Source organism: Erpetoichthys calabaricus, chromosome 18 (genome assembly GCF_900747795.2).
Source record: "Erpetoichthys calabaricus chromosome 18, fErpCal1.3, whole genome shotgun sequence".
In the NCBI taxonomy this organism is placed as follows: Eukaryota; Metazoa; Chordata; class Cladistia; order Polypteriformes; family Polypteridae; genus Erpetoichthys; species Erpetoichthys calabaricus.
Genome location: NC_041411.2, coordinates 4,744,373 through 4,761,266, shown reverse-complemented (window position 1 = coordinate 4,761,266; position 16,894 = coordinate 4,744,373). Strand labels below are relative to the sequence as shown.

Below are 16,894 nucleotides of genomic sequence, written 5' to 3'. Positions count from 1 at the left end.
TGTCTGCATGGGTTGACACGAATTGGGGACCCTCAATTGGTCCCCCCATGTGTGTGTGTGTGTGTGTGAGTGAGTGTGTTTGGAGCACCCTGTCCAGGGTTGCTTCCTGCCTTGTGCTCTATGCTAGCCGGGACTGGCTCCAGCCCCACCATGTGACCCTGGTCTGCCTTAAGTGGGCTGGAAAATGACTGACAATATCGGCTCCAGGTTTGATGGTCTGGGGGTTTTCTTCTGAGCTTCCCCAAATACAAGCGGCCGAGGTTACCTGAGCATTACAAACTCCGTGTGCGTGTGATTTTATTTTCCTTGTGATGGACATGCCCTCCGCTACCCGGACAGGCTCCCCAAACCTGCCAGATCCCCTAAGGCAATGCAGAACTGGCATACAAGAACGTCCATAAACTTATTTTTAAGAAATTAACAAGAAACATTCCGAGCCATTTTTATAAGGTGTCACGTAGCCATTTGGAAAGCTGATCTCGCAGCTCGCCATGCTCGAGGAAGGGTGCCAGCCAAAACAATAAAAACTTTACAGCTGCCATTGAGGGCTCATCTTCTTAACTCGATGTTTAAAAAAACGGGCGCCGGGATGGGCAGCTCGAATGGGCTATATCTTGGCTCATACAACGGGACCCCCCCCCGCCCCCCCACCCTCCACCGTGTCCAGACTGAGAGTTCCACTCACCAAATCCCTACCAGGGTCAAAATCTCACTCTCTCATTTAAGTCAAGCTTAAGAGTTGCTGAGGTTTGGTTGTTTCAAAAAGAGAAGAGCTGCTCAAGACCCCCGTGCCCTCTTGGCCAGACGGCAGCTCTTCTCCTTTCAACAGTCGTCTTGTGCAGTGCATTAACAGGTAACGGCAGGCTCAGGAGGCTGCCACCCAACACCTCCACGCTGGCCTCTGTGAGGGACGATGTGCGCTCCGTAGCCCCCCACATCACTGTCTCGCGGTCGTAAAACACAGTTACATAACCCTCAGCTGTGCGGCTCCCGCTCTCGCAGACTCCTCGGCTCCATCTGCTTTGATGTTCACGTCCAGTCGGCCCCCAGACTCACCTGTTAACCCCTCGCCTTGGGTTGCTGTCCCTTCATCTACAGATGAGGATCAAATGTCCACATCCGTTAAACCAGACAGCCCACCACAGCAGCAGATCTGTGCCTTCTAAAAGCTGTGAAATGCCAGACCCCAGCAGCCTGCTAATAAAGATACGTCCTGATGTAACCAGACCCCCCGCATCTAGGGGGGGAGTTTGGTTTGGGAGAAATAAACCAACGAGCACAGATAAGAAGATTAAGAAAACAAAGTCGAGGAACGGGAGTAGTGCGGCATTTTTTAAAAAAAAGGGCTAACTTTAGTTTAACTCGCCCTATTTTATGGTGGACACAGAAAGTATCGAGACCCCCCGCCCCACACACACTTTATTGTGTTGCATGGAGAAATTTGACATTCTTGCCCACCCACCAGTCTCCGCTTGTTAATCCCTAATGACAAAGTGACAACGTGAAGTCAGAAAGGTTTGGAAATTTATTTTAACTCAAAACCTGAGCCCTCTCATTCCGAGACCTTTTGCTGTTTTTACTTGGTGGGCTCAGCTTTCTCCTGGAGACGTGGGTGGGATGGCGACCGGTTCTGGAAAAAGTACCAGAAACTCTGAATTACAAAACGGTACCAGCATTTATGGATTTTTTTTCGGTACTGGAAGTAAATGCCAGCTTTCCTCTCGGTCCACACGACCCTCGCTACTGCATTCGAGTACGTGAAGTCAAAACTGCAGACTTCACGGGGGGCCCACCTTCAACACTGCAGTCAGGACTTCACGGCTATCGAGGGGGAAGCGGTGAGGAGTTTGGTGCACCAGAGGCAGAGTTGTGGAGGTCTGAAAGCTGCTATTGATACTAAAGTCAGAATTTTAGTACCAATGCAACACTAGTCTAGAACTCCACTGGAGTCCACCTGTGCTAAACTGAACTGGGTGGGCATCATTTAGAATGGCACACGTGTAACTGTGTAGAGAATGTCAGGAAAGAAAAACACCAAGACAAGAAGTTCCAAGACAGGATCAGGGGGATCAACACAATCTTCGAAAACTCTGAGTGGTCCCAGGACCACAGTGACGTCAAGAATTGGGAAAACATAAGGACTCATCATAGAGTTGGCCATCTGGCCAAACTGAGTAACTGGGCAAGAAGGGACTTGGGCAGGGAAGTGACCAAGAAGACCACCTGTGGCCAACTGAACTGACTGGACATCATTTAGAAAGACACACATGTGCACCTGTGTAGTGAAAGTCCCACAATTCACACTGCACGTCAGGATAAAACAAAAACAAGCCATGAAGTCCAAAAAGCTCTCGGTAGATCTCCATGGTCAGGCACCGATCAGGTCAAGCGGATCAAACCATCTCTAAAGCTTGGAGTGCACCCCAAAGCACCGTGGCCTCAAGAATTAAGAAATAGAAGTTTGGAACCATCGGGGCTCTTCATAGAATTGGCCATCTGGTCAAACTGAGTAACCAGGCAAGAAGGGCTTTGGGCAGGGAGGTGACCAAGAAGACCACCTGTGGCCAACTGAACTGACTGAACATCATTTAGAAAGGCCTCTCATTCCTAGAAGTTTTCAGAGCCTGGGCTGTGGTGCTCCAAATTGTGCTCAGGTGCCTGATGTTTCTAGAACTTGACTGGAGTCCATCTGTGACCAACTGAACAGACTGGACGTATCGTTTAGAAAGGCACATATGCACACCTGTGTAGATAAAGTCCCATAATTCACACTGCACGTCAGAACAAAAAAACCAAGCCATGAAGTCCAAGGAGCTCTCTGTAGACCTCCATGGTCAGGCACCGATCAGGTCAAGGGGATCAAAACATCTCTAAAGCTTGGAGTGCACTCCAGAGAACTGAATCATAAATAGCAGAAAATTGGAACCATCAGGGCTCTTCATAGAGCTGGCCATCCGGTCAAACTGAGTAACTGGGCAGGGAAGGGAGGTGATCAAGAACACAATGTGTGAAGTCCATCTGTGGCCAACTGAACTGACTAGACATTTAGAAAGGCCTCTCATTCCTAAAAGTATTCAAAGCCTGGGCTGTGGTGCTCCAAATTGTGTTCAGGTACCTGCCGTTTCCTTGAGAGGTTTCTAGAACTTGACTGGAGTCCACCTGTGGCCAACTCAACAGATGGGACATATCGTTTTAAAAGGCACACGTGTACCTGGGTCTAGGAAGTCCCACACAGCATGTCAGGACAAAAAAAAAAAAAAAAACGAGCCATGAAATCCAAGGTGCTCTCTGTAGACCTCCATGGTGAGGCACAGATCAGGCCCAGGGGATCAAAACATTTCTAAAACTTGGAGTGCACCCCGGAGCACCATGGACTCAAGAATGAAGAGATGGAGGAAGTTTGAAACCATCAGGACTCTTCATAGAGTTGGCAATCATGCTAAAAAGAGTAGCTGGGCAAGAAGGGCCTTGGGTGGGGAGGTGACCAAGAACCAAATGGTTACTCTGACAGAGCTTAAAAAGTCCTGACCATCTCAGCATCACTCCCTCAAAATGGATGAAAGCAACTCCAGCCAAACATCATTTAAAGGACAATGACAGGGACCATAAACAAGCAATGAAGCACCTCTATGTGGACCTCCATGATCAAAGATCGGGTCAAGGGGATCAAACCATTTCTAAAGCTCCAAGTGCTCCTAGGAGGACAGTGGGCTCAGGAATTGGGAAAAGGAAGAAATCAGGAACCACCAGGACTTTTCCTACAGTTGGCCAGCCGTCCAGCCAGCCAGCCAGCCAGAATGAGCAACTGTGGAAGAAGGGTCTTGGTCAGGGAGATGACCAACAATCTAACAGTCACAAGTCTTCTGCCGAGATGGGAGGACAACCATGACCGCAGCGTTCCATAAATCAGGCACTTACAATGGGATAGCTAGACAGAAGCCACCATTGAGTAAAAGGCAGGAGACGGTTAAAATGACTCAGAGCATGCAGAGAAGGACCCCTTTGTCCGACGAGACAAAGTGAACTCTTTGAAGAGAACTCCAGGTGCCACTCATCACCATCCCTACGGTGAAGCAAGATGGTGGCAGCATCAATGACATGGAGGTGCAGGGACGGGAAGACGGATCAGAATGGAGGAAATGGATGAATGAATGCAGCGCAAATAGAGAGAGGTCCTTGAGGAACACCTGCCCCATGTTGCAGACCACCTCAGACTGGGGTAACAGTGCAATGACATGAAGCACACAAGTAACACAACGCTGTTGGGGGCTTTAGGCCTAATGCCACCTTTCCCTACAAGGGTATTTTTTTTTTTTTGATCTTATCTGCTTAGCGAGTCAAGGCTGGGGGGCTGTCAATAAACATGGCCTGTTAAAGCCTACTGTGACACTCCTTGTGTATTTTTGGGTTATACAAGAAATAAATTGTTGTTATTGTTGTTGTAATCTCCACGATGAGGGGTGGCAGTGGCAGCTTCATGTTTTGGGGACAGGGGTGCTGGTCTGAATCGATCAAATACAGTTTGGATCTTGAAGAAAACCTGCACTCTCAAACTGGGGTGGATGGTTCAATGACCCCAAAGCATACAGTCAAGGCAACCAAGGAGAGGCTTGGAGACAAGTCTCCGAGGGTCCTCGAGTGGCCCATAGAGCACTATGTGGACGGACCTGAAGATGGCCATTTACAGTATAAAGGCGCTTGAGGGGATCTGCCAGGAAGACCGAGATCAGCTGTCCAAACGCAGGTTTGCAAAGCTTGGGGAAGTCTCAACCAAGAAGACTCAAAGCTGGAATAGGAGCACTGAATGAAGGGTCTCAATACGTCTGTGAAGGAGAGATTTCAGTTTTTCTGATGTTTAATAAATTTGTAACGTCGTCGTGAAAACGTTTTCACTTTTGAGTGTAAAATGTAGGGCAATGACGGAAAATGACAATTAGATCAACCACACAATAATGTGCACAGAAAGTGAAGGTGACTTTCCAGTGTCACTTTGTCCGAGTGGCCAGGCAGCCCATAATGTGCTCGGTTATCGTGCACACTTAACTGTAAGCCATAAACGGCAGGAAGAACGACCAAAATACGGTGACACATCCTGAAGAAGCAAAGACTACGAATTCATAGCCTATGAGAGAGCTTGAAAATGTCACCATGCAATCTCCGTCTTTTTATTGGACAAAGTGGTTAAAACAAAATAATAGAAGGGATAAAGCCCATGAGCGCAACTGTGGGACCCTCCCCTTCCACTACAAGCGAGAGAGAAAACAGCGCTCGATAGAAATCTGAAAACCCAGACACCCCCCCCCCCCCCCTTGTATATTCTTTATGCGCGTCACAGGGTCACCCACCGAGTTCTTCACGGGTATGTGTCACCAACCCCAAGCCAAGAGGGGGCGCTGCCTCTAACTGCCTCGTCTTCTTTGGTTTCCCTCCACAGTGCAAAAGAAACCGCCCAGTGAGGGCAACTGACTCCGCCCCCTCGACCATAAAAGCAAGGCCAGCCAGCCGGGAGGAGGAGTCTGGTTAAAGTGACCTGAGGGGCGGAGCTCCACAACTTGCTCAGACACCATTTTGTGCGATTTGAGATAGCCGGGGTGTTACAGGGCAGCCCTCACTCTTTTCAGTAAACAGGGACAGCCGGGTTGGCACCCCAAAATTCGCTGCATTGTTCGGGCAACCATAAAAAATATAATATGGACTCTTAGGAACGTTACCTTGTCTTTGGCCACCCTACCCAATTTTTGGGGACACCCTTATAACTGGCGCTTTCTTGACAGCAAGTCACTGGCAGAAATGCAGGCCATGCCAGGACATTTCCACTGGAGTTCTTTTAAAGGAAGGGGGGCCATTCGGGTGTTCTAGTCTGGAGAAGACATCTTCTAAAACTGTGCCAGGTCTCATCCAGCACAGGCCAGTTGTATTCTTTCTTTTTTTTTTTTGTTTTGTTTTTTGAGAGCCGAGGTTTTCCCTGGGGTACGGTCTCATAAATGTCACAGCCCCCAAGCATATGCCACGCTGCTGAAGTAAGAATATGGACATCGGCATCAGGAAGAGCGGCCTCCAGATCCTTGGACATGTGCCAGGGCTTATTTTTGGTTTTGTTTTGATGAAGGGCTTCCATATGTAGAAATGTCATTCTGATCTTCAACTTGGCCCACTTGTGGAGTGTTAACTTCTGAGGGAAAACATTTTCAGTGTCAACGTTGAGATTTAAAACGCCTCTTCAAACCGATGAGCTGGAAACCCCTTTACACTACGGCATGGTGGGAGGGGGGTCCGATCCAAATGAACGCAGGAATTGGGAACAATCAGGATGTGACATGGGGGCAGCACAGCTACTAGCTAAACAAACAGGCGACAAATGGACTGAATTTTGTTTGTCTCATGACCACTGGTTCACTTCACATCCAGAATTATTAAAACGCACCTCACTGAAGGCACGAACGAGCCAGGTGGTCCACCTCCTGTTTAAGTGGGACACAATTATCAGGCGCGGATTTCTCTTTTTGACCCAGTCGTCATCTCCCCTGAACAGATTTGCGCGCGTGAATCTTTCATTTTGAAAAGTGACAGCCGCTTCTGATCAAACATGGATGCCATACCACAAGCAGAGGGCCGTGGAGTCCGCAAGAAATGATTGGGTTAATGGAGTCAGAAAGAATGTATGGACTCTGACGAAATGGAAATCATAACAGTGACGTGCGCAGCAGGCAGGTCCGTCGTACTGTTCTACAGCTCGAGCTCAAAAGACGTCAAATGCCCACTTAGTTGTGGTGCAGGGACAACAACCTGAGACTCGGCATCAGTGAGACAAAAGAGCCGATGGGGTGGACTTTCAGAGTCAGACCAGTCCGCTTTCAGTGGTGCAGAACTACAAGTACCAGTAAACTGTACTGGTCTGACAACACAAGGAGGACCATAGCAGACTGGACTTGCTAAAGTGACTGAGGTCTACTGAAGAATGCACCAAGCTAATGGAGATGATCTACCACTCCATACTAGCCACTGTGGCGTCCTACGCTGTGGTCTCCTGGGCAAACCAACTTGAGCTCAAAAGAAGGACAATGCCTGAATAAACTTATCAGAAACGCAAACTCCATCACAGGGCTAACCCAGGACACACTGCAAATGGTGGTGGAAAAAGGATGGTGATCTACAAGTTCAGACAAACAGCAAACTGCATGCATAAGGAGATTTGGGTCTACTGATGAATGCACCAAGCTAATGGAGATGTTCTACCAGTCCATAGTAGCCAGTGTGGCGTCCTACGCTGTGGCATCCTGGGTAAGCAACTTGAGCTCAAAAGAAGCAGAATGCCTGAACACACTGATTGGGTAAGCCTGTGCATTCACAGGGCCAAACCTGGGCACACTGGAGAGGATGGTGGCAAACCTGCTGATCTACAAGTACCTGAAGGTTCAGACAAACAGCAAACTGGACTGGTCAGACAACAGAGCTGACTGAACACGCTAAGGAGACTCCGGTCTACTGATGTGTGCGCCAAGCTAATGGAGATGTTCTACCAGTCCATAGTAGCCAGTGTGGCGTCCTACGCTGTGGTCTCCAGGGGAACCAACTTGGGCTCAATGCCTGAACAGGAACACAAACTCCATCACAAGGCCAGCCCTAGACACACTGGAAACTATTGAGGGAAAAGTGAAGGGGGGCAACATTGGACGCCGTCATGAAAAATCCCCTCTAGGAGGGGGCCCTTTTAACCCCAGGCTCATTCCATCACAGTGTATCAAGAAGCAGCTCATCTAGGGGGGGTCTTTTCTGCCCGCTGCTTTGAAGCAAGTCGATGCTTCCTCCCAACGTCACAAATGTACTGCTGATACTCTTAAAGTTCATCTTATAATTCCTGCACAATTTCCATGGATTTCACTATTTATCTACCTACGCATTTGATTGATTGCCCCGTCACTCCGTATATCTTAAGTTTTTTTGTGGTTCTGCTGCTGCAGGGATCCTCCTTGGGATTAACACAGTTGATCTAATCTCACACATTGGTGTTCACATTTGCTAATCGGGCGGCACAGTGTGGTGGCACAGCTGCCACGCAGGATAGAGTTCCAAGTTTCAGACCTCCCATTGTGTATTCACACGTCACATTTTTACTTCTCGTGTCTCATATTTTACACTGTCCACAAATCTGCCCAAGCCTGTATGCGGCCCACGTCCCTCTGTGACCATTTAGCTGATTTTTTTTCCATCACCTGCCCGTCCACCCAGGTTGGCGTCATCTCCAGATGACATTCTAGTTCAGATGGTTTCTGTATGTTAGGCAGTAGTGGTAGGACATGTCCAAGACATTTAAACTAAAAAGTGGGCTTAAATTACAGTCCGATTCCATACTTCACCAGTTGTAAGTCCAGTCACACAATACATACTGCGCCAAACATCATTAGACTACCCCAGTGCCGAATGGGTAATACTGAAGATTTTATGATGTCCGATATCTACAATACTGAAATTGAAATAAAATACCCTCCGGTCTCTCCATTAGCAGTAATCGTATGTTTGGCTTTGACAGCACAGCCTAACACGTTACATGAAGGGCACCGCTTTAAGAAAGACCACAAGACGCAGATGGCTACTGTCACGTTGCTTAAAATATCAGCCCACCGCCACTAACTGAGGGTCTTACCTTACCAGCCTCAATCTCACAATCAGAAAGCATTTCTAGCCGTTTGTCTACCAAGGTCTCCACACAAGTCCGTCCATTCAGCAGCCGGCAACAGGGAGAAAAGTGCGGCTAATTGGAGTCGACAGGCGCTAAAAGTAGCACACGTCTAATCCTGGCAAACCAGTAGGGTGATTAGTAGAATTAACAAGCCCCTATAATCTGGCAGTAACTCAACACACAAAGCGGACACTCTCCGGGCTGACCACATTCTGGAAGACTCGACTAGGCCACCATCAAAAAGGCAACGTGGGGTTTTGACAGACCAACCAAAGGAAAAAAAAAACGTACAAGACATCAGGCAGAGAGAGGAGCACGAGGAGCTGCAATGGGCTTTAGATGTAGGGGCTGCCGAGTTACACTTGAAGACGGCTGCGTCCCCCCAAAACACCACTTAACTGGTAACGGACTTGAGCAAACTTTAATGGTGACCCAGCAGTGGTGGTGGGATTATGGGAGTAATGCTTTATATTTGGAGTGGCCCAATGGATAGAAAAAGCGCTAAATAATAGAGAGATAGAAATGAAAGGCACTATATAATAGATAGATAGCAAAACAGACAGGAAAGGCACTATATGATAAAAGCTGTATGATAGATAGACAGACAGACAGATGGATGGATGGATGAAAGGCACTATACAGTAGATATTAACTATAGTATAGTAGGCAGGATAGATATAGTGCCTTTCATCTATCTAACAGATTGCAAAACAGACAGGAAAGGCACTATATGATAAAAGCTGTATGATAGACAGACAGACAGACAGATGGATGAAAGGCACTATACAGTAGATATTAACTGTAGTACAGTAGGCAGGATAGATATAGTGCCTTTCATCTATCTATCTGTCTAACAGATTGCAAAACAGACAGGAAAGGCACTATATGATAAAAGCTGTATGATAGACAGACAGACAGACAGACAGACAGATGGATGAAAGGCACTATACAGTAGATATTAACTGTAGTATAGTAGGCAGGATAGATAGACAGATAGATGAAAGGTACTATATAATAGAGTAATTGGCAGGATTAGATAGATAGATAGATAGATAGATAGATAGATAGATAGATAGATAGATAGATAGATAGATAGATAGATCTAAAAAATAACAAGGTGTCAACAGATGGCCCTCACAGGGCTGTTTAACTAATTAGTATCATAGAAAGCAGATATTTTAAACACATTAAGTATAAAACAATTAGACCTATTGCCCTGCATGTGCGTTTGAAGGACAGCTCAAGGACTCATCCCATGTAAGAAATAACCTCACTGGGTCAAAAGGGGGCGCTCCCACTACCGAGGCTTGTCTCTTTTTTTTTTTTCTTCTTCAGTTGGGAGACCACGCCCCTAGGAGGGTGACTGACCAAGCCCCTTTACGGCAGGGACCAGTAGAAAAGGGAGATGCACCTGAATGTCGGTGTCTCATTTCGAGCAGGGTTTGGTCCTGCCTTATGCCCAACGCTGGCCGAGAAAGGCTCCGGCAACTCCCGGGACCCTTTCCAGGACTGACTGGGTTAGAAATTGATGGAGTGATAGAACTCTTAGGAGGATGGAGCTCCCTAGATCTTTTTGTATGTATTAACTGCTATCGTCATTGAGGCAATTTTATGTTTATCTCAGCACCAACAATCACTGCGAGAATAAAGGGGGCAAACTGGTTGGCAGCCCAACACAAGGGATAAGAATATTTCTTCCACCCGTCCTTTTCACCTGATGAGCCCCAGTTAGGGCAAATCATGTGTTGTGTACTCTTTGCATTACATGGCAGGCACTGTATCATATATAGCCTTGTAATTGATGTGGATATGTGGGATACGGTGAAATGAATGACATGCTTACGAGGCCAGGACACACACACAAGCACTGAGCCGCACTTCTGCCAGCTTTACCTAAAATGGAGAAAGCTGACCAGGCAGACTGGAATGGGGTCTTCAGCAGCACACCATGAAGTATGTGACATACCACAATGACTTCACATCACACTGGGCGTAGAATTAAGGAAATGACAGACATTTTAAGCAAGATTTTCAATTCATCATACAGGAGCAACAAAGTCTGGTGAGAAAGGTAAAGGAAGGAGTGCAAAACCCAGTCAGGTTAACAGTTTCACTGAGCAGCAACAAAATGGAATAAAAAGAAGGAAACCTAACAAGTCCACCCACAGACAGAAGAGGAAAAAGAGGTCCATTAAAGAAAGAAAAAACTCCAGCAGCAGCACTTGGAAAGTACAGCCAAGTGGGAGCTGAACAGACCATCTCTAAAGATACCACCAAAGTGCAAAGGCACAGGCCTGGGGTCAGCACTGATGGGGTCTTTAATGGCCCCCTAGATTCAGACCTTGTGAATGTTGCATTTATTTTTTAATGAAGTGTCTTGCCAGTGGCTGACGTCTGCATTATTAAAAAAAAAAAAAAGTGTTCCCCCTTTAATTCTATCCTTGTTTGACTGTGAAGTAATTTATTGTGTAAGCGCCACTTGATTGTATGGAACGTTCATGTGCAAGTCTGACTTGATTGTATACGTAATGCGATTGTGTGCAAATAAAACTGGAAAAAAACAACACACTTCTGCAGAGATCAGCACGGCAGGGACAAAAACCAAAGCAGGCGTCGCCAGTTTGACAGATTTAGGGGGCCACTGACCCCAGGGCATACTTAAACAGACCCCTTATGGGTGTAAACTGTTGCCATTAGTATCTATATCTCTCTATATCTATCTCTAGAACTCTGTCTCTCCATATCTACATCTCTCTCTCTATATATATATCTACATCTATCTCTCTCTATCCCTCTGACCCTCTACATCTATCTCTCTCTCTCTATAACTATACATCTCTCTCTCTCTCTCTCTCTCTCTCTCTCTCCCCATCTCTATAACTCTCCATCTATCTCTCCATCTCTATACCTGTATCTCTATCTCTCTATCCCTCTGACCCTCTACATCTATCTCTCTATATCTCTAAAACTCTACATCTATCTCTCTATATCTCTAAAACTACATCCATCTCTCCATCACTATAACTACATCTCTCTCTCCATCACTATAACTACATCTCTCTCTCCATCACTATAACTACATCTCTCTCTCCATCACTATAACTACATCTCTCTCTCCATCTCTATACCTGTATCTCTATCTCTCTGACCCTCTACATCTATCTCTCTCTATATATATCTATATATCAATCTATCTATCTCTATCTATATATATGGAACAGTGCACCCTGAGCCAAATCACGAACGCAAATATGCACAGATCTACGTGTTAGATCCAGATGACGCAATCTATCAACGATTTTACTACAAATGTTGTGTATAAAGAAGTATTCCAATAGATCTTTCTAATGTGCCATGCTATAGGTTCTTTACTTCCTTTGTTCGTCATCTATACCTTTACACTCCAATATATCTCATACATTCATCAATGTATTTCGGGTTACCCAACCCTGGGGGTTGGCGAACGAAGCGACTGTATATATCTATCTCTATCTATATATATATCTCTCTCTATGTCTAGATATATCTATCTATCTTTCTCTCTCTATATATATATATATCTATATCCAAAACTTGTTTCTTCATTTCACACATAAAATGTGTCTTTTGATAAATTTATGGTCAGGAAAAAAAAAATCCAATTTTAAAGTACGTCATTAGGGTCAGGGATAACAATGGGTGGCGCAGTGGGAGCTCTGCAGTAGGGAGATTGTGAGTTCGCTCCCCGCGGCCTCCCTTTGTGGAGAACATTATTGAATAGCGAGAAAAGCACAGTATAAACGTAAAAAGAATGAATGTTTTAATAAATATGGGGAAGTTGTCAATAATAAAATGTGTATTATGATCATTAGAAAAGGTAAAGCTGCGTAAAGAACACAAACGGCAAGACAAAGTGCTCCAAAATGATGAGGGTTAGGATTAGGGACCTCCCAAAGATGCAGCCTCCCGCTTTCTCCCAGCCTGGCACGGCCAACCTTTGTGACCTTTAGGGTTACGAGCAGACGACAGAAAATACAAAAGAAAACCAAAACCAGACTTACGTTTAGAATCCCAGAGTTACTTGACGATGACGAGGACGCTGAGATCTTGAAGGGGGTAGCCCTCAGGCCCAGCATCAGCTCTGCAAGAAAAAGGCCAGCAGTCATTTATCAGCTCTGGTGCAAAAAAAACAATACAACATGCGCGTCGAGAAAAGAACAATCTAGAAAAGAGCATGGGATGATGAGCGGCACACAGAGTGCCCATTGTGGGTCATTACAGAGAATGGCACAAGGCGGCAGGGCGAGGAGCTGCACGCGCCAGCTGGCATCAGTCTTACAGTAAAGTTATACGCTAAGCGTACAGCATGAATGAGGACAGAAAGGGGCTACCGCACCAAAATACTCTCCTTCTTTGTACATAAAATGAATGAACCAACTGGCCGGCGAGTACGACACTGACATTCACGTTTATGTAACACTCAGCCCCGGCCTTACGGAACTTATGTCATTCTTCAAGATGTCAGCTTTTGATGGGCACCAACTAACCTTTTCCTTAACACTCGACTGAGGAGGGGGCTCTCGAGGGAAACACTTGACGAAAAAAGTGGCTCCCAGGCAAAGCCCTTGTAGACCCTCAAATCCAATATGGCATTTTAAAAAACAGAGAGTTTAACTCAAGGTAGAAGATGCGACAGTGGAGGGGTGATGACTGAACTGGTCTGCGCCCCCCCCCCCCCCGCTGAACTACGACAGGACAAGTCGGATGCATCCCACTTTTGCCAGTTACGTGTGTTTTGCATTTTCACGTACAAACCTGTGAAGCTCCTCCACGTGAGAGATTCGACACCCCAACCTGATGATCAATCGGCTGCCAATATGTTTCCGTCAAACGCGAATCCCTTCCCCTTGTCAAGCATCAAGTTCAAGCAAATACTTTTTCGGTTTGGGGTACGTGAAGAAAAGAAAAAGCCACAACTCCCAAAAGTGAACTCGGCTCTCACCTGACCGCTGTCCGCTTCCACCGCCAACCACCTGCGTGCTAATGCTGGGCGCTCGTCCATTTTTGATTTCAATCGTCAGGAGCGTCTTCATGCTGGGATCGGTGGGCTCCTGCTCGGGCTCGGCGAGGGGGCTGCTAGATTTGATGTCCTCCGATTCCAAAGAAGCACAGATTCCACTTGGCGTCCCGAGACCCTCTGAGCAGGTCAGATCGCCACCGAGGGTTTCATCTTCTGATGTCGTCGGCTTGGGTGCCACCAGTTGGCTGTTGGGCTCCAAGGGGCGGAGCTGACGAGCGTCTGTCACATTTGCTTTCCCCTCCCTATTCGGCCCACGTAGACTTGACGAGGAGGTGGGAGCGCTCGGGGCAAACTTGGAAAAGGGTGAGGAGGCACAGGGAGCGTTCTTGCCGTGTCCTTCTCTGCCATTTTGTGGAGCAATGACTCCGTCCTTCTTGGCGGTCTTTGATGAAGCTTCTCCTCCGGAAGGTTGTTTAGGGACGGGCGTCCGGTTTCTCGAGCCCGCCAACTTCCCCCCAGGCTCGGGACATGGACTGGCCTCCTCGGAGCTGAACTTCTTCACACAGTCGCGGACGGAGGTGATTCTGTTGAAGGGAGAGAAGACCTCCTTCCTGTCTTTGGCTTTGCCTGTCAGCGAAACACAAAACAGGAATGTGGAATTACAGCGAGACACAAACATGTCAGAGCCGGAGACGCTCATGCTGCTCACGCGTGCATCTCGCCATCTGGGCGAGCGGAGAAGCCCCCCGACATCTCCCTTCGACCCGCCGGCCTCTTTGAGCTCATCCGTCTGTTTATCCAAAAACCCGCTATGGTGTTAGAAAGCAGAAGAGAAGAGCAGGCACTGCCATCTGCTGCTGACCCCAAAGCACCAGCTCCCCAAAAGGGATCATCTCCACCTCACTTAGCATAACCCCCGGACCACTCGTTCCTATAAAATCCCAAACAAATCCCCCCATTGGGGTATCAGCAATATTACCCAGCAGCTAAAATGAATGAAGATAATCTCTAACATTTACTGCAAAGATGAAAGCTGGGGGGGGCTTCAAGGACATGCAGCTGCCAGAACAACAAACAAAGGCAATGGGACCTCAAATGATGGCAGACAACAATGAGAACGTCAAGGCAAAAAGACAGCAGGCATGACGTCATCCTTTAGGGCAGATGACTGAGACAGGAGCACCCAAACGGGCACTGATGCTGAGAGGTCTTAGACGGGGGTCTAAAAACTGATAATGTAGACCCCCCCCCCCCCCCCCGATTCTTACTATGAGTGTCTCTGGTGAGAGGAGTTCTCCATCTTCACAGCTGATCAAGTCTCACTTGAGATCTACCATCAACCCGAGGTCCAACGTGTGAGGGTCCTCTGGCGACTTTGAAAGTTACTCAAACACTTTTACCAGCCAAGTTTTATCTTTTTCATTTGTATTTTCTTGAGGCATCCCAAAAAAGTTAAAGTAGTAAACCCCGAGTGTGACGCAGGCTTGGACTTCTACGCAAGTACAGTTAAACCCGAGTCAGACTCGGGGTGATGCATCACAATATACTTGCTTTGGGGTGGAGTTTCTTATGCTGTGCCACCGTTGGGGCACAAGTTACCAGTGTATTTAAATTGGGGTGGGTCATGTATGGTTTCCCTGGCGGCCACAGTTGATGAAACAATGGACATCGTGGAGTGATGACGACTGGCCTTTGGAGCGGAGTTTCTTATGCTGTGCCACCGTTGGAGTGCCAGTCACCATTGTATTTAATGGGTGTGGGTCATGTATGGTTTGCCTGGCGGCCACAGTTGATGAAGTAATGGACATCGTGGAGCGATGACGACTGGCCTTTGGAGCGGAGTTTCTTATGCTGTGCCACCGTTGGAGTGCCAGTCACCATTGTATTTAATGGGTGTGGGTCACGTATGGTTTGCCTGGCGGCCACAGTTGATGAGGCAATGGACATTGTGGAGTGATGACGACTGGCCTTTGGAGTGGAGTTTAAGCTATGCCAGCGTTGGGTCGTGAGTTATTGTTGTATTTAAACACTAGACTCCCTGAAACCTACAAAGAAAGTCTTTGCACCTCTCCATTAGTGTCTTTAGGCCGGGCCACCTTAAATTTCTTTGCACCTCTCCATTAGTGTCTTTAGGCCGGGCCACCTTAAACTTCTTTGCACCTCTCCATTAGTGTCTTTTGTTTTGCAAATGGTAAGACAAGAAGCTGATGAGAAGGTGCGAAGGAATTTAAGGTGGCCCGGCCTTACGACTTCCTTCGAAGGCTTCAAGGATTCTTATTGTTAAAGGAAATGGGTCGTGTATCAATTGCCAAGGGGGGTCACCACAAGATGTTTAAGCAATCGACAATGCTCCTCCATGATGACTGGCAGTGATTATTCAACTGGGTAGAGAGTGGAGTGGAGCCTCCAATGGAAAAACAATTCCCCGTAAAGGCAGTTTTAGGACAAACTGAACCAATTCCTCAAATTGTGCAATAGTCACAACAATGTGAATTGGTCATCTGACGTTAGATACGGATGAGTGACACTGACGCACAGGGCGCTGCTCGACCGAACTGCGGTGATATGCTGAGTGTTTCTGATGCTCTGCTGCACGTGGGGGTGTGACAAAAAGGGCAAAATGACTGCAATTGAGTGCAAGGAGAGGACAAGGACAACGTTAGCCCTCTTAGCACAAGTCAATGTTCGTGTCAAGGGAAACATGGATGTCACTAAGCCTGGAGGTGTAGGATCCTGCAATTAAACAGGGGACGTGTCGATCGTGCGGATCAGGCCCGGAGATTCTACCTTCTCGTATACAAACAGAAGAAAAATACAAGACGAGCCTGCACAGAAACGACACCTGGGAATTGTAATGTGGATGGGCACTACAACTGGGTGCCGCCAGGGGGCGAGCCTTCCTGCTTTGGTGTGATTCAGAATTGTATTCAGCACACAATACTGTGGCACCTTATGTAACAGGACCCCCCCACACACACCGTGTCCCACATTAGTGGAGCTGCTCCGTCTCACTGAATTCTCCCTGGTGATCTCATTCATTTCGACGCTACGCTAAAATAATGGTAATAAATTTTGCCAGGTCGGGTCTTGGGCAGGCGGAGGGAGACCAAGTTGCAGGGTCCCGTTTATTATTTTTTAGGCGTGGGCAAAAGGGGTATCACTAAGCAACCCAGCTCAGAATGCCCGTCCATCAGCATCCATCCATTATATGGGCA

The 16,894-nt window shown here is 47.1% G+C and overlaps 1 protein-coding gene across 4 annotated transcripts in view; it reads right to left on the bottom strand.

Moving 5' to 3' along the window:
• The window catches only part of smtnb (smoothelin b), a 144,477-nt gene that overhangs the window by 37,999 nt on the left and 89,584 nt on the right, over nucleotides 1-16,894 (bottom strand). For all 4 annotated transcript variants that reach the window (XM_051921134.1, XM_028825392.2, XM_051921135.1 and 1 more), the window contains 2 exons: nucleotides 13,662-14,306; nucleotides 12,721-12,800 (listed from right to left, as the gene is read on the bottom strand). In XM_051921134.1, the coding sequence (XP_051777094.1) occupies nucleotides 12,721-12,800; nucleotides 13,662-14,306 (725 nt within the window). The remainder of the gene's footprint in view (nucleotides 1-12,720; nucleotides 12,801-13,661; nucleotides 14,307-16,894) is intronic.